The 16,602-nt window shown below is 66.8% G+C and overlaps 6 protein-coding genes across 6 annotated transcripts in view; 3 read left to right on the top strand and 3 right to left on the bottom strand.

Moving 5' to 3' along the window:
- The window catches only part of PFL1_02832 (uncharacterized protein), a gene marked incomplete at both ends in the record, with an annotated part of 5,211 nt that extends 1,563 nt beyond the window's left edge, over positions 1-3,648 (bottom strand). Inside the window, 3 exons of the mRNA XM_007880346.1 lie at positions 7-1,034; positions 1,130-2,696; positions 2,793-3,648. Coding sequence (XP_007878537.1) covers positions 7-1,034; positions 1,130-2,696; positions 2,793-3,648 — 3,451 coding nt within the window. The remainder of the gene's footprint in view (positions 1-6; positions 1,035-1,129; positions 2,697-2,792) is intronic.
- Positions 3,649-4,685: 1,037 nt separating this feature from the next.
- PFL1_02833 (uncharacterized protein) lies at positions 4,686-5,327 on the top strand (the record flags this gene model as incomplete). Its single annotated transcript, XM_007880347.1, has 2 exons — positions 4,686-5,161; positions 5,258-5,327. The coding sequence occupies 2 exons, from the start codon at positions 4,686-4,688 to the stop codon at positions 5,325-5,327; spliced, it is 546 nt and encodes a 181-aa protein (XP_007878538.1).
- A 121-nt stretch (positions 5,328-5,448) lies between these two features.
- Positions 5,449-8,358, bottom strand: PFL1_02834 (uncharacterized protein; the record flags this gene model as incomplete). The annotated part of the gene is made up of 3 exons (XM_007880348.1): positions 5,449-5,661; positions 5,779-6,115; positions 6,221-8,358. 3 exons carry the CDS (start codon positions 8,356-8,358, stop codon positions 5,449-5,451), a joined length of 2,688 nt encoding a protein of 895 aa, XP_007878539.1.
- A 730-nt stretch (positions 8,359-9,088) lies between these two features.
- PFL1_02835 (uncharacterized protein) lies at positions 9,089-11,167 on the top strand (the record flags this gene model as incomplete). The annotated part of the gene is made up of 1 exon (XM_007880349.1): positions 9,089-11,167. One exon carries the CDS (start codon positions 9,089-9,091, stop codon positions 11,165-11,167), a length of 2,079 nt encoding a protein of 692 aa, XP_007878540.1.
- A 1,734-nt stretch (positions 11,168-12,901) lies between these two features.
- Positions 12,902-15,389, top strand: PFL1_02836 (uncharacterized protein; the record flags this gene model as incomplete). The annotated part of the gene is made up of 2 exons (XM_007880350.1): positions 12,902-12,906; positions 13,088-15,389. The coding sequence occupies 2 exons, from the start codon at positions 12,902-12,904 to the stop codon at positions 15,387-15,389; spliced, it is 2,307 nt and encodes a 768-aa protein (XP_007878541.1).
- Positions 15,390-16,140: 751 nt separating this feature from the next.
- The window catches only part of PFL1_02837 (uncharacterized protein), a gene marked incomplete at both ends in the record, with an annotated part of 1,776 nt that continues 1,314 nt past the window's right edge, over positions 16,141-16,602 (bottom strand). The window contains one exon of the mRNA XM_007880351.1: positions 16,141-16,561. Within this exon, the coding sequence (XP_007878542.1) occupies positions 16,141-16,561 (421 nt within the window). The remainder of the gene's footprint in view (positions 16,562-16,602) is intronic.

A 16,602-nucleotide genomic window follows, 5' to 3' on the forward strand; every position in this document is an offset into this window, starting at 1 on the left:
CCGGACTTGCGGACGCTGGCGGCGGCGGCGGCGGCGGCGGCGGCGGCGACGCCTCTTCCCGAGGGGGCAAGTCGTCGTCGTCGTCGTACTCGTCGTACTCGTACGAGGTGCGGCCGCCTGCGGGGGTGCCCGGCGTCGTGCGCGACGGCGAGGCGGTGCCCGAGTTGCTGCCGCTGACGTCGCCCCTGCCCTTGCGCTTCCAGATCTTGCCAAAGCCGCCCGACTGCGTCTGCACCGTCTTGAGCTCGTACTCGCTGTCTTCACGCACGACCTGGCGCTCGGGCACCTTGGTGAGGTCCTCTGGCTCGTCAAAGTAGTCGGCCGTCGTCTTGAAGCCGAGCTCGCTGAGCACCAGCGGCATCAGCGCGCGGTACTGGAGGTGGCCAGGCACGACGTGGGTGACGTCGACGTTTTCGATCTCCTGAACCCGCTCGACGGGATGGAGTCCGGCGATGCTCCGCAGGCCACCCGAGGCGGCGCGGTGGAGGTAGCCCAGAATCCAGTCGGTGCGGGAAAAGGCACTGACGAAACGACCGGCCACGACGCTCCGGGCCTCCTTCCACACCTCGTCCTTGGCCGTCACGGGGGCGCCCATGATGTAGACGTTCTGGACGATGCCATACGCCTTGAGGCGAGCCAGCTCGACGAGGCAGTAGAAGATGGCCCGGGCGCCGAGGCTGTAGCCGACCAAGGTGATGGGCCGCACGCCGAGCTGGCGGCGTGAGAGGATATCGGCAAGGATATAGCCCGCTGCCTTGGCTCGGTCGAGCGCATTGGACCACGGGTTGTCGATGAGGTAGCCCAGCTTGGTCAGCCAGAGCGGCCAGGCGAGCGCGCTGAACATGGCGCCCGCCACAGTGGCGGCAAGCACCTGCTGGACCCCCTGGACCAGCGTCTCGTTCCAGAGGATGCCAAGCGCATTGCCCATCTCCTGCATCATGTCGGGCTCCCACAGGACGCTAAAGACGTCGCCCATGATCGAGTCGATGACGCTGAACGGCAGCCGAACGTCGTCTTGCGGGCCGCTCATGAAGCTGGCGGTCGGTCGGCAGAGAATGGGGCCGGTGCGGATTAGCAACATGCACCCGAGCGGCAGCGCGGGGCAGTCTAGGAATACCGGAATGCTCACCCTGGCACCGTCACAATGGCGTTGACGCGCTTGTTGTTGTGGATCGACTTGAACTCAAACGTCTTGACGCTGCGCGTCCTGCGGCTCATGCCGCGGCCGCCAAGGCTCATGCCGCCGACGGTGCCCGTGGTGGTGATGAGCGCCGCGCCGCCCACGCCGCCCAAGAAGCCCGAGGTGCCGCCGATGCCCACGGCGCCCAGCGCTGCGCCCACACCCGCTCCGATTACGGGGGCCAGCAGGCCGGCCGACAGACCAATGACCAGACCGCCGCCGACGGTGGCGAGGCCGACCATCATGATGCGCTTCTTGCGCGCCATCTGCGTGCGCCGGTCGAGCGCGCCCGTGTCCTTGAGGCTCTCGACGCCCTCCTCGATCTCGAGCGCGTCGGTGATGCGCTTCTCAAACTTGGTCACGTCCATCCAGGTGAGGCCCAGGTACGAGGCCACCGTCTCGAGCAGCGTACGCGAACGCGCGTCGTACACGCTGTCGGCCGTCAGAACGAGGAAGAGGTCGCACAACACCGTCCAGCGGAGGTCGAGCGTGATGGTCTCGTCGGCGCTGCTGATCGACGTCGTCACGCCGTCTAGCGCGCCGGGCGGCGGCTCCAGCGCCTCTGGCTGCTTGGTCAGGCCCAGCGTCGTCGTATTGCCCTCGCTCGCCGTGGGTGCTCGGGCTGCGGCGGGCTGCAAGGCAGCGCTGGCGTCGATGGCATTGCCGAGCTGCGACGCCGTGTTGGGGTCGGCCAGGATGGGCTTGTCCGCGGTGGCGGTGGTGCCCGGCGCGTCCGGGATGCTGCCTGGCCTCGGCGTCGGAAGCGGCGCAACTCCTGCCTTGGGCGTAGCCGGACCTGCATCGGCGTCGGCACCGCCTGAAGGTGGACTGGGCTCCGGGACACCATCCTGGGCGTTGGCTGCCGTCGTCGACGAAGGCCTGCCGATGTCCCCAAGATCGACCTCGGCGTCGGCATCGGCGTCAGCAGACGTGCCGATGTCGCCGTCGAGCTGAGAGGTCGCCGGCAGGATAGTCCGCTTCGACTTGGGCGCATCGTGCTTGCCAGCGGGCTCGTCCGACGTGCCAACGTCGCCAAGGTCGCCGAGGTCCGCCTCTTCGGGCACGTCGGGTCCGATATCGTTTCCAGCGGGCGCACCGATGTCGCCGTCCTCTTCCGACTCCTTGACAGGTGCGTCAGGGCCTGGCGCGGAGGCCTCGGCCACGTCTGCTTCGTACCGCGAGGGATCCTCGCTGAGCTCGCTGTCCTGCTGAGGGGCGTCCTGCGTCGGAGACGCCGACTCGCCGCGCTCTTGTGGCGCCGACGGAGCGTCGCTTGCAGACAACGCGGCGTTGCCGCTGACCAGCTGTTCCGCCTGAGCTCGCTCCTCCTCCCTGTCCCTCTTGAAGGCATCCTCCCGCTCCTGCCGCGCCTTTTCTTCCTTTTCGTCTTCTTGCCGCTCCCGCAGCGCTTCCGGGTCAAACTCCGGGTTCTGGATCGTCTGCGTCGTGATGAGCGAAGGGGCCAGATCGGTCGGCAGCACGCCGTGCGTCGCCAGCGACTCGATCATCGTTTGCTCTGAGAGCGGTCAAGAAAGGTCGTTGAAAGGCGGTGAGGAAAGTCAGCTACGGCGTGCCCACAGAGCAGCTCTATGCAGCTTGGGCCGATACTCACCGCTCGCTTCGATGTCCATGTGCTGGTAGAGCCGTGCCATGACCTTGACCTTCCAGCTCTCGATGCTTTCCTTGGCGCTGTTGAGCTCCTTGCCTGGGACTCGGGTGATCATCCTCACGAGCCCGGCGGCGGCGAGGCTGCAGAGGCCAACGTAGGCGATCTTCTGCCCCTCGGACAGCAGCTGCTTGGTCGTCTTCATCTGGTTGAGCGGGGTGGCGGCCGTCCCCTCGCCGTAGGGGTCGTGACGCCCGTTGATGCCTCCGGAGCCGTCCTGGAAGAGATATTCGGTCGCAGCGTGCAGCTGCTCCGACTCGTCGTCCTCGTCGAGCCTGAGCTGCGTGTAGCCCTTTTCCTTGCCTCCGTCGTCGTCATCGCTGTCAGACGAGGTGCCGGCGGGCTTGGACCGCCAGTCGTAGCCTCGGGCATCGTCGATGTTGAGGTGTCGTCCAGTGGCGTTCGTGGCCGCCGACTGGGCTCGCTGGTGGTGGTGACCGCTGGCGGGACCTGCCGACGACGAAGATGCTGTGGCTGCCGACGCGGACGCGGTCGATCCCGAGGCAAAGCGTGACCGTATCCAGCCCTTCTTTGCCTTGCCGGGGGTGGTCGCGGAGCCCGCTTTTAAGGCCGTGGCGCTTGCACTCCTGGCGGACCGTGAGGGCCACGACTGGAAGCGGCGGGGATCGTCTGGATCCGAGGAGTCGTCGTCCTCGTCGCCGTAGGGGAGGTCTCCGGGGTTGGCGTAGCTGTCGGGCTTGACGAAGTCTTCCGCTGCGGCGGACGACTCGACGGGCATCGACTGCCACTCGTCGTCGTCGTCGAAGCCAAAGGCCGACGAGGAGGTCGTCGCCTTTGACATGCTGGCGGACGGGCTCGATTGGCAGGGAGCTCGTTGGGCCGTCCACAGAAACGTGCTGCGGTCTATATGAGACGGTCTTTGCTGGTGAGGCGAGAGTGCGGGTGAGGCCACATCGAAGGTGTTATCGCCAGGCGGTGGGTCGGGGCCGGATGGCGGTGATTGATAATGCTAAGGGATGATGTGCTGGAACAATCGTGTCGCCGGCATACGGAGCAGCAGTTGGGCAAGGTTGACCGTGAAGTTAGCAGGCGGTGCGAGATCCAGGACGCGTGGGCGAGCGACAAGGCGGACAATGCGGGCGTGAGCGGGCTGTAGCAGCTAGCAGGCGATGGCCAGACCGCGGGCAGGGCGAGGGCAGCCGGGTGGAGCGGCGGCGGTGATGGTGGTTGACAGAAGAGTGGCGAGGCAGTCTTGCGCCCACGATGGCCACTGGCAGCGGTGCACGTCCGGGTAGCAAAAAGCAGAGAGAGTGTCCGGAGAGGGGGATTGTGGTGGCAGATGTTGGGAGCCAAAGCAGTTGGCGATGACGGCGCAGAGTGTTGACCGGCGGTGGGTCCGAGGAGCGAGGCGTCGTCGTCGTCGTCGTCTAGCGGATGGGCCGATGGTGAGCCGTGGGGGAACGGGGTGCCTCACCTGCCTGCCTGGCCTGCCTGCCTGCCTGCCTGCCTGCCTGCCTGACCGGCCCAAAGGTGGAGAGTCGACCAGCTGGCTGGCTCGGGTGGTCCGGGTGGCCCTTGCAGCCCTGCCTGCAGCCTGCCCACGCCGGCCGGCATCCATATCTCGGTGGCCGCCCCGCCCCGTCAATCGTCGAATCGGGTGCAAGCGGGCAACATCAAGCAATCGGGCATTTTTGCAGCCGCCTGGGATGCGCAGCGGGCCAAGCCCAAGCCGTCTTCCTCGTCCGACCTCGACCCGCGACCCTTCCTTCGTTCCTGGACTCGGCCTCCATCTCCCGCATCTCCCGCCTCCCTTCACCTCTGCCACCAGGCTTTGAATCTCCCGCAGCAGCGACGAAGACGACGACGACGACGACCACGATGGCGGCTGCAACATCCACTACGCGGCGCTTCATCGCCCTGGCCACCACAACCTCCTTGCCCTTGATCTCTCTCCGCGCCGCGGGGGCTACCTCGGCCGTAGCCTCGTCGTCCCGCCTGCGCACCTTTGCCTCGAGCGCCTCGGTCTTGCTGCCGGAGACCCTCTCCTCGTCCTCGCCCGCTGCACCAGCAGCAGCGCGGCCCATCCCGCCCCCTCGACCCAACCTCAGCACGCCAGTCGAGTTCCTCACCGCCATCTCGACGCCGCGCCGCGACCTGGCCTCCAACTCGTCGGCCGTCACCGCCCTCGGCCAAGACTGGTCCGCCATCTTCACCGTCAAGTCCGAGGACCTCAAAAAGGCCGGCCTCGGTCCAAAGGACAGAAAGTACCTCCTCTGGGCCATCGAGAAGCTCAGGCAGGGCCAGCACCCGCAGGAGTTTGCCTTCCAGCCCAAGCCAAAGAAGAAGGTCCGAGGGTGAGTCCCGCGCCACCACCGTCCGACGGCGAGACCCGACCGCGGTCCGCGAGCACAGCTGACATGCGCCACCGCTCGCTCATCTTTGAACGTCAGGTGGGGACCGAGAGTACAGACGGCAGAGCGGATCCGTGTGAGGGGTCGCAAGCGTCCCGGCGAGAAGTAGCAGTCTTTGGGGCAGCGAGCGGCACGGCCAGGACATCGATGGACGATGCAGTATCACGAGGGAGGGAGCAAGGTCTCTGAGAACGAAGGGCATGTCACTCGATTCCACCATGAGCCGAAACTCAATCCTCCATCAACCCGCACCGCCGCAGCACCGGCTCGAGCTTCTCGGGCGAGTTGACCTCAAAGTGGCTGCCGACGAGGTCCGACACGTTGATGTTTTCGACGCCCGCGACGCCCTCGATGGCGCGGCTGCCAATGACCCGTGGCATCTTGCCCGCGCGCAGCTCTTCCAGGCTGATGCCGCTGCCGAGCCATGCAGCAATGCCGCAGACCTGTGATGGGGATCGGTTCGGAGAGGCACGGTGGCCCACTCGTCAGAAGCCGTGCCCCTCTTCGACATGGATCCCACTCTCTGAAGGTCGTGGAAGGCGTGCGGCCACCCGACTCACCATGTCCTTTGTCGAAAAGACGTTGACGAAGCGCCGCTGCACCACGCTGCGGACCTTTTTCAGCGTTCCCGGGCTCGGCGTGATGGGCGCAGAGATGAGAAAGACCGAGTCGACCAGGTGCGCGTTGGCCTCCGAGTCCTTGGCCAGCTCGACGAGGGCCGACAGGATCGTCGCCGCGCCCAGCGACGTGCCGACCAGCACCACGGGGCGGTGGCCCTGCACCTCGTTGCGCAGCGTCTCGGCGAGGATCAGCCCGGCCTTGTGCGCTCTCGTCTTGGCGCGCACAAAGACGCCGTCGAGCGTGGCGCTGGCCGCGCCAAACACGGTCAGCGGCAGTCTGACCACGGGAGGGGCAAGTTGCGTCGTCGTCGTGATGTCAGCCGGATGGAACCCCGTTGATCCCACGAATGATGCCGCGAGCGGACCGAAATGCGATACTCACGTCAGGGCCGCCAGGCCAGCCAGGGCCGTCCGCTTGAGGACCTCCTCGGCGGCCTTCTGTCCGCCACTGCGCAGCAGCTGGTCCATCATGTAGCCGCGCAGGCCGACGCCCGCCTCCTTCATCATCTCGGCCTCGCACTGGATGGCGAACGCCTCTCGGCCGTCCCTGGCGGTGCTGAAGATGTCCTCCCACGGCTTGACCTGTTCGGCCTCGTCGAGCAAGAGGCCCGAACAGCAGATGGTGGCGTGGAGGCTCGGGATCGCCACGCCCGCCGCGCGCGCCTCGGTCTGCAGCTCCGCAAACGAGAACGACGAGACGCCGCGAAGGCGCCGCTCCACCTTGTAGCCGGCCAGCCCGCCACCGCCGAGGCCGAATAGCGTCCCGAGCAGCACGATGCCGCCGCTCGTCGCCAGGAACGACGCCCCCGTCAGACCCACGAGCGCCGGAGCAATGAGCGGAGCGGCGAGTCCGCCAGTGAGGCCGATGATCAGGCCGCCGCCGACAAAGCCGGCGCCCATCGCAGCATACTTGCCCCAGCTAGCGTTGCCCTTTTCGCGCTCGACGACCGACCCGCTGTGCTCGTTCATCCAGGCCGACCTCTCCACGCCCTGGCCCGCGGCGCCGCTCCTGAGGTCGTTGAGCAGGTCCTTGCCGTCCTTGGAGGTCGAGGCGCGGTTGCCTTCGGACATGATAAAGAAGATGGTCTGGGCCATGACCTTTTCGGCCTGCCAGACCTGCGAGCCGTTGATGCCCATGGCGGCGACGGCGACAAAGATGATGGCGCGCGACCGCGCCGAGTAGTGGCAGATCTCGCTGGGCTTGACCGGCTTGGCGGGGTTCTTCGCCTGAGGGGCCCCGCTCCTATCTGGGCCCTTCCTCTCGCCTGCAGGCCGGGCCGAGCCGATCAGGTCCTTGCTTGCGCTCGACATTTTTCCCCAGCCGGTGATGGTGTTTGCCTTGATCGAGGTCAAGGCCGATCGCACCGAGGTCAGCGCCTCGTTCTGGTCTGCCGAAGAGGGGGAAGCGGTCTGCGCCGCCTGCTGCGAAGTTCCGCTCCGGGGCGGCAATGGTGGCGGCTGCTGAGCGTTGGCGGAGGTTGCGGAGGGGGTCGATTCCGCTGGAGCTCGTCCCTTGGGCTCGGCGGCTGGAGGCAGCAGCTCGGTGTCGCCGAAGAGCATGTCTTGCTCAAACAGGGTCGTGCTGCCGTCCTGGGCCCTAAACTGGCCCAATCCGAGAGCAATGAGGAGGAGCTCATGGGCGATCTCAATCTCTTGGCCACCGGCGGTGTCGATCACGCCCTTGATACGCTCGGGCGCAACGACGCTCTCGCCTAGGGCGCCGTGCATCTCTTGGGTCTGCGGCGGGCCGCGGCCCTGGCCGTGCTGCGGGCCATCCGTCATTGCCGCCTCTGGCTTCGGAAGCTCTGGTGGCCTGAGGTAGTCGGGCAGCTCCTTTGCGTCTGCGTCGTAGGTGAACTGCACCGAGGCGTCGGAGGCGGTCCGCGTCCGCTGCGAGCTAGTCTCGATGTCGAGCTCGCGGAAGGCCCGGTCGATCTCCTTGCGCCTCGCTTCGGCATCAGAGACGGGGGCGATGTCGCTTCCGTCTCCGGTGCCATCGTCGACACCCTCGATTGGCAGGGCGAGCTTGGGAAACCTGCGGCAGTGGTCCGATCCGGTCTCGAACTCCGGCTCGAAGTCAGAGGGCATGGCTTTGGGATGTCCCTCGACGGTCCTGCCCTGAGCAGCGGTGAGCACATCCTCGAGGCGGATGGGCTCCGGTGGCAGGGTCTGCTCCTGTACGCCGAGGTGCTGGCAGGTGGCGGTGAGGAACTTCTGGCCGTAGTCGCGCCAGTCCTTGACGAGCTCGGTGGCCGCTCCCGAGCTCAGCCCGCCGTCGGCAGCGTCGGCCTGCGTCGCGGTGGTCGAGGCCGACGGCGGCGATGCCAACGACGACGACCCGGCCGCCAGCACCTCTGACCTCTGCACGCAGCGCTGGACGGCGTACTTGACCGCGATGCAGGCGGCGAGCCTGAGGTGAGGCGACCAGCGGGTCGAGTACGACTCGAGGGTCGAGAGGTCGAGCTGCTGCCCCTTGGCCTTGGCCTTCTTGCCGCCCGTGCTGCTGCTAGCAGAGAACATGGTGTGTCTGGGTTGTGGCGGGGAGGGAACGGTGGCTAGGCTGGCTAGGGTATCACAGGGGCCTCCAGCTGATGGTCGCGATGGTTGTGGTGGTACAGTAGAAGAGCTACGCACAGCAGCGTTGGAGAATACGAGCTCGGGCCATCAACCCCCATGGTCCCCCACCGGCGTCACCGGCGCTGTCGTTGGTTGTGGGCGAGAGGCCCCTCGTCGGCCCGCCGCCGCTGCAGCTCCGTCTGATGTGGAGGTTTGCAGGGCAGAGGCTGGCCGCAAGCAACCAGCCAGCAGCAAGCAACAAAAAAAGGCCGCGACAAGGCATCAGGCAGGGCGGCGGCCCCTCTTCGCGTGCCTCTCCGCCTGCTCGCCCCGTCCGGCCAACCCAGCTGCCAACGCGAGGAGCAGCACACGCGCTGCGTTGCCAGGCCAGGCCTGGCAAGCTCCCCATCGACCCCTTCCTCACCACATCTGAGCTCGTTGCCCAACATCATACCCCACTAGACTGCACCGGACCACACCGGAACCTACCCGCCGTCCGCTCTTTCCGCGCGCGTGCGGCGTTGCTTGGACCACCAGTCTCCCCGCCATACCTTCGGTCTCTGGGCCCGCAAGCTTCGTCCCTCTCGCCATGCGGACATGAAACGACCATCGGTGCACGCCCCCTCCGCTGCCACAGACTGGAGAAGACATCGAGCGGCCCTCGGCCCGCCTGCCGCCCAATGACGCCGGGCAGATGCTGTCTGCCTCGCCCCCATCTCTGATCACCAGCTCCTCGCCTCAGGCCGCCGACGCAACTGCCCCATCTCTCGAACGATCTTCCAAACGCGCCCAGGCTCTAGCTCCGACAAGGTCCTACGGGGAGTCCCAGGGCGGTGGCGGCGGCAACGAGGGGCCTTGCACGCCCGCCTCGGTCGCATCACCGCGCACCACCTTGGCCAAGCCACGTCTGCTCTGGAAGAGCTCGCTTACGCTCCCGGACGGCACCCTCCTGCCCGGTATCGCCTTCGCTTCCCACATCGACCCGTTCCAACATCGACCGGATGCCGCGTTCGGCATTGCAGGCGACTCCGCCTTTGGCGACCAGGGCGCGCTCAGGGGCCAGCTCGAGGCCGAGGAGAGCCTCTGCCTGGCCCTCGAGATGGTCCGTCATCGCAGCTTGCGTATCACGTCCATTCTCGAGGATCGCGGAGCCCGGCCTGCCTCTCCGGATAGCTTTCCAACCGCCGGCGCCTCGAGAGGCTTCTCGCGGAGCAGCAGCATGCCCCAGCCATCCCTAGGCGGCCATTCGCAGCCGGTCCAGAGGCCCTCGGCGCAGCTTGGCGGCACCAAGGAGACCCACTGGCTCGCCAGCGGAGAGATTCGCGTCTACATCAACCCGAGCGAGCTCTCGACAGTCACCTTCTTCGAGCGACACTTTTGCTCAGATGCCGAACTCGTCCCCGGCTCAGCCGGGACGCCGCCGAGGAGCAAGAAGATCTTCACCATCTCCCTGGACAGCAGCATCGACGGCGATGCCGCGTCCGGCAGCGGCCTCGGCCCGAACCGCCGCCAGTCTGGTGGCTCCTCGGCCGCGTCGGAATTTGCAATCTTCGGCCAGCTGCTTGAAGCGCCCCCGACGACGCCAGACGTTTCCCGCCGTCTCGACTACTTTGGTTCCGCGCCCACGACCGCCGCAAAAGAGGCGCCACCACAAGCAGCCAAGGTGCTGAGCCTCGTGATCGGAAGGAGGGTCGTCGTTGCCCGCAAGCCGCCCTCGGACACCGCCGTCCTGGGCTCCGGCCGCGGCAGGGGCTCGAACGCTTCTGCGACGCTCGACTCGGTCTTTTCGCAGGCGGGTCTGTCACTTCCGCAGTTTGGCCTCGGACCACCGTCTCTCGGGCAGCGTCCGGATGACCCGCTGCCGCGTGGATCCATTGCGTCCCTGCTGCAAGCGCGGGCGCTCAAGCGGACGAGGTCGGTCGCCGGCGCAGCGACTACCGAAATCGACGACAGGCGCGGAACTTCGCCCCTCGGTAGCGATCAGGCCGGGTCGATGGCGCCGCCGAGTCGTCGAGGTTCGCAGGGCCAGGTGGCATCGGCCGTCCGAGGCACCTCGAGCAACAGTGGCGGCGATGGTCGCGACGAAGGGCGCAGCCTACCTTCGGCCCGATCTGGCCTGCCCCGAGGTGCGATCAAGGCTGTCGCGTCCAACAACACGCCGGGCCGGCGCGGCGAGAAGCGGCCGCGCAGGCTGCTGGCCATCGACGAGGTCATCGAGGAGCAGGATGTCGACCGTCAGCCGGCAGGCCGCGCCACTACGTCTCCCAGCAAGCGGCGAGGTCCAAAGGCGGACCGTGTGCAGCTGGACGGCAGTGGCAGCAGCTTCCACGCACGACTGCTAGCGGCGTCGCGCGGCAGCATCAGCAGCAGCGCTCGTCCTTCACCCGCGCCCAGCGATGTCAAGAGCGAGGCCATGACGCCCGAGCTCCCGTCGCTGCCGCTTTTCGACACGCAGGAGGACGCCTCGTTCCTCTCCCAGCTCGGAACTCAGCAGCGGCAGCAGCCGAACTCGGCCTCGCTGACCGCGGCGCCGCTCAGCCCGGTGGAGAGGTCGAACCGGACCATGATCAAGAAGCTCGTCTACTCGATCCTGGTCACCGAGCGCGGGCTGCGCAAGGGCGACGACGACTTTGCGGCGTGCTACACGCAGGCCTACTCCGGCACGTGGTGCGCCTTTCGCAGGCAGGGTCCGTCGCAGCGGCTCGACAGAGCGGCCGTGGAGAGGGTGGTGCGCATCCATCTCGACATGTACGTGGATGGACCGCCCCCGTGACGGCCACGACTCCGGGCGGGTCGAGGCAGAGGGACCAGGGGGATGGAGGACCCGGTGTCTCGCGGCACTGGGGGGGGCGCAGTATTTGCGGTGCTGCGGGCGAGGCGGCGTCGAGCGTCTGCTACGTATCGCACATGTACCAATCTTGACCTGAATAGAGCCCACGGCGGCGCAGAGTCGGGCAGAACCATCGTCCGGGCGACCTGCCGCAGCACCTAGGCGCCGATAGATGCGATCGGGAAGTACGGTCGCGTGATCGATCGGGCTCGGCCGTTCCGCATCCCCAGGCCCGCCACCGAAATGGCGTGCTTGCGGACGGCGCCTCTTCGTTCGTTGGTCGGTCGGCTGGCTGGCTGGCTTGGTGGCCTGCACCCAAACGGGCAATCAGCTGCTCCGTGCTCGAGTCACCCCCCGCCTGCCTGCCTGCCTGTCGGCTGGGTTTTTTCACCCAATTTTCGCGGCGCTTTTTCGGGTTTCTCCTTCTTGGCGGCTGGCCCCAGACCCCTCGCTGCACTTTTCACGCCTGCTGGGGAGTCGAGCGACACCGTGCGTGCGTGCGTGCGCGCGGGCGGGCCTGGAAGAACGTGCAGCGCCGTCTGTGTGTCGCCGCTGCTGCTGGTGCTGCACGCAGTCGACGTGGACAAAGGACCTCCGGTCGCCTGCCCCCCGCCTTCCCCATCCATGGGCAACCAACCAGGCTCAAGAAGGCCTTGGCTTGGGCTTGGCTGGCGTCGCTGGTCTCTGCTGCTGCCGGACAACATCTGTAGAGACCGTCGCCACAGACACGAGGACGAGGCAGGGCGTGTCTGGCCCGCTGAGGCAGGCCAGGCCAAGCCAGGCTAGGCATGTCGAGCGACACCCGTCCGCCCGTCTGCCTCGATCGGCGCGCGAGGGCCATCAGGCAAGCAAAACGAGCCGGTCTCGAGCTGGATGTTGCTCGCTGCTGCTGCTTGCCAGGCAGAGGGGGTCGGTGCAGCGCGGTCCGTGCTCGCTCCCTGCCTAGCTGAGGGACGGGGGGAAAGGCGATGGGGCCGACCAGGACGGGTTTGTATTCGCACCTCGAAGCCAGGCTGCAATTGGCCCGAGATTTCGAGCGCAGGCTTCGTTTCCTTTGTAACCGGCCCCGCCCGCTGGACGGGAGAATACAAACTTGAAAGCGCGGCATCAGACCACTTCCGCCTGGCAGGCAGGCGAGCCAACGTTCCTCGGTTTCTTCCAGATGAGGGCCCGCCGCCGCCGCTCGCACCTGCCCCCTCTGCCCGCCTGGCCGCCTGGCCGCCTGCCCGCCTGGCCGCTTCTCCTCGTCGACTCGCGGTGGCACGGCTGGCGTGTGCGCCCCGCCTGCCCCGCCTGCCTTCGCAACGGGCTGCAGCGCAAGGAGAAAGAGAGAGAGAGAAGGCGGACGAAGGAAGAACGAGGCAGGGGACCGCTCCCAGCTGTCGATGTGCCCTGGCGCTGCTCCCCGCCCTTCGCCCCCTCGCCCCGTCGCCCCCCAGACTACAAGTACCTTGGATCCTACATGCCGGCTGCCTTCTCCCTTCCCCCCTCCTCCACCACCCATCTCCTTTCTCCTCTTCTACCTCACGACTCCCTGTTGACTCCATCCGGTCAATAGCGCTTCCTGGAAAAGAGAATCCCCTAGAAAGGCCACCTCCCACCGCCATCTTCGTCCCTGCACGCTTTTTCCGTTCCCTTTCCCCTTCCCGGTCCCCTCACCCCCGTTTCATATTCACAATGGCGTGAGTGTCCGACGCAGTGGGGTCAGCGCGTAGGACGTCACGGCGAGAGCGCAGGTGGCCTCGCCGTGGCCGTTTTGCCGACCGAAGCTTGCTAGCTTCGACAGACCCCGTGCTGACGGTCTTTGCTTCTTCTTCCACCGGATCCCTGCCCCCTTCTCTGCGCCCCCGCTCTACTTGGCAGCACCTCCGCCGTTCTGGGTTACCCCCGCATCGGACCTCAGCGTGAGGTCAAGAAGGCCCTCGAGGCTTACTGGGGCGGCAAGACGTCGCAGGAGGAGCTGCTCAAGGTCGCCAAGGAGCAGAGGCTGCTGACGTACAAGTCGATCAAGGAGCAGGGCGTCGACACCGTCCCCACCGGCACCTTCTCGCTCTACGACCACGTCCTCGATGCCTCGAACACGTTCAACCTGATCCCGGCCCAGTACGCCCAGGCCGGCCTCGACCCGCTGGACACCTACTTTGCCATGGCCCGTGGCCACCAGAAGAACGGCGTCGACCTGCCCGCCACCGAGATGCAGAAGTGGTTTGACTCCAACTACCACTACCTCGTCCCCGAGCTGAGCGAGAAGACCGAGTTCAAGATCAACAACACCAAGCCCGTCGACGACTTTGTCGAGGCCAAGGAGGCCGGCTACAACGCCCGCCCCGTCCTCGTCGGCCCCGTCACCCTCCTCGCCCTCGGCAAGGCGGGCAAGGACGCCTCGAGCGACAGCTTCGACCCCGTCTCGCTCCTCCCCAAGCTCGCCCCCGTCTACGGCGAGATGCTCGCCAAGCTCGCCGCCGCTGGCGCCGAGTGGGTCCAGATCGACGAGCCCGTCCTGGTTCTCGACGCCGCCAAGAAGTACGCGTCCGAGTTCAAGGCGGCCTACGAGGCCATCGCCAAGGCGGCCCCGCAGACCAAGATCCTCCTGACGACCTACTTTGGCAAGCTCGAGGACAACATCGAGATTGTCAAGACGCTCCCCGTCGCCGGTCTCCACATTGACCTCGACCGCGCCCCGCAGCAGCTCGACGAGGTCCTGTCGACCTTTGCCTCGTCCAAGCTCGTCATCTCGCTCGGCCTCGTCTCGGGCCGCAACATCTGGAAGACGGACCTCAAGGCCGCGCTCGCCACCGCCCAGAAGGCCGTCCAGGCCCTCGGCGGCGACGCCTCGCGCGTCCAGATCGCCTCGTCGTCATCGCTCCTCCACACGCCCATCACCGTCGCCAACGAGAAGAAGCTCAAGCCCGAGGTCCTCGACTGGTTCTCGTTCGCCAACGAGAAGTGCGGCGAGGTCGCCACCCTGGCCGCCGCCCTCCGCGACCCCTCGAGCGCCGCCGACCGCCTCGCCGCCAACGAGAAGAGCATCAAGGCCCGCCGCGACTTTGAGAAGAACTCGGACCCCGCCGTCCGCGAGCGTGTCGCCAACATCAAGCCCCAGGACCTGGCCCGCCAGTCGCCGTTCGAGGTCCGCAAGGAGGTTCAGAAGAAGCACCTCAACCTGCCCATTTTCCCCACGACGACCATCGGCTCGTTCCCGCAGACCAAGGAGATCCGCCAGTACCGCGCGCGCTTCAACAAGGGCGAGATCAGCCAGGCCGACTACGAGAAGTTCCTCGAGGACGAGATCAAGATGGTCGTCGAGAAGCAGGAGGCCCTCGGCCTCGACGTGCTCGTCCACGGCGAGCCCGAGCGCAACGACATGGTCCAGTACTTTGGCGAGCTGCTCGACGGCTTCGTCTTCACCCAGAACGCCTGGGTCCAGTCGTTCGGCTCGCGCTACGTCCGCCCGCCGATTGTCGTCTCGGACGTCAGCCGCCCGGCGCCGATGACGGTCCGCTGGTCGTCGTACGCCCAGAGCCTCACCAAGAAGGCCATGAAGGGCATGCTCACCGGCCCCGTCACCATCCTCAACTGGTCGTTCCCGCGCGCCGACATCAGCAAGGAGGTCCAGTCCAAGCAGATTGCCCTCGCCCTCCGCGACGAGGTCATCGACCTCGAGAAGGCCGGCGTCCGCGCCGTCCAGGTCGACGAGCCCGCCATCCGCGAGGGCCTGCCCCTCCGCCAGAAGGACTGGGACGGCTACCTCCGCTGGGCCGTCGACTCGTTCCGCCTCTCGACGTCGGGCGCCTCGGACGCCATGAACATCGCCTCGCACTTCTGCTACTCGCAGTTTGACCAGATCATGCAGTCGATCATCGAGCTCGACGCCGACATGATCTCGATCGAGCACTCCAAGTCCGGCGAGCACCTCCTCGGCTCGTTCAAGCGCGTCGGCTACCCGTCGCACATCGGCCCCGGCGTCTTTGACATCCACTCGCCCCGTGTCCCCAACAAGGACGAGATGGTCGAGCGCGTCAAGGCCATGGCCGCCGTCCTGCCCAAGGAGTCGATCTGGGTCAACCCGGACTGCGGCCTCAAGACCCGCACCTGGGACGAGTGCACCGCCCAGCTCCAGAACATGGTGGCCGCCGCCGAGGAATGCCGCAAGACGCTCGCCTGAGCGCGTGTGCGCGCTTGTGCTCCCGTCTCGTTCCCCCTCGCCTCGACTCGCCACCCCTCTCACCCTTTCGTCCTCCGTCCGTCACCGTAGGGGCATCAACTGCCCCGACACCGACGTCGGTCCCCTGAAGGTTTAAGCTGTCCCCTTTCCCCCTCGTCTCTCCGCATCGCTCTCGTCTCTCTCTCTCGCGTCACCTGTACTTGTCCCGCTTCATACAAAACGAAGGCGAGATCCCCTTCTCGCCAGGGCGCCCCCCTTCCTCCCTTCCCCTCTCCCTCCAGCTCCTCTCCTTTCTCTCCAACCTCTCCCTCTCTCGGCGACCATCGAGTCGACCGCTGTATTTCTTCAACACGATACCAAAAACTCCATTCCCCAGCTATCCCCCTGCATTCAACCGGCATCCCTCCCTCTTCCTGTTATCGCAAGTAATAACGAAAGCATTCAACAGCTCCCACCCCTTGCGTTCGTGCGTGGCTCGGCGCGTGCGCGTGTACGGGAGAGGGGAGGGGGGCCAATGGGGTCCAGACGGTGGGCGGTCTCCAAGCCTCTGTCGCGCCGTCCTGGTCCTTCTCCCCTCCCACGACGACGACGCTGAAACATCCTCCGGCAGTGCCCTCACGATCGCGACGCAACGGAACGGAACGGATCTCCGCGAGATGGACGATTGCATCCGGCTCCCCTCTATACAAACAAGGCTGCTCGAGAACAAAACGACAACGGGACATCGACGGCAGGGGACGGCAAGGCGCCATCACCACAGCTTCCGCCTCTCGTCCCTCTCGGCCTTTGCCAGACGCTTGTTGGCGCCCCAGGTGAGCTCGCGCAGCTTGGCGTCGGCCAGCCTGCCCTCCTTGACCACCTTGGGCGCCGGCGCGACGATCTGGATAAAGAGGGGCGTGCAGCCAAAGCGCTTGGCCAGCCGGCCCGCCGTGTTGTTGATCGGGTCCAGCTGGCGCAGCTGCTGCACCTCGGCAATCTGCTCCGACGTCAGCATCTTGGCGCCCTTGCGCGTGTTGCGCTTGAGCGCCGGCGGCAGCGCGGCCAGGGCGTCGCGGTCCGCCGCCTCGGCCGCCGGCGTCGGCGTCGGCGCCGAGAGGAGCGGCTGCGGGATCAGCGTCGTCGACGCGACGGTGCCCGAAGTCGGCGGAGGTCGGACGATGAACGTCTCGCCGCTGGGCAGCGCGTGGCGCACCGCGTTGGGGCTGTGGTCGAG

Source organism: Pseudozyma flocculosa, assembly GCF_000417875.1.
Source record: "Pseudozyma flocculosa PF-1 unplaced genomic scaffold scaffold00008, whole genome shotgun sequence".
NCBI lineage: Eukaryota > Fungi > Basidiomycota > Ustilaginomycetes > Ustilaginales > Ustilaginaceae > Pseudozyma > Pseudozyma flocculosa.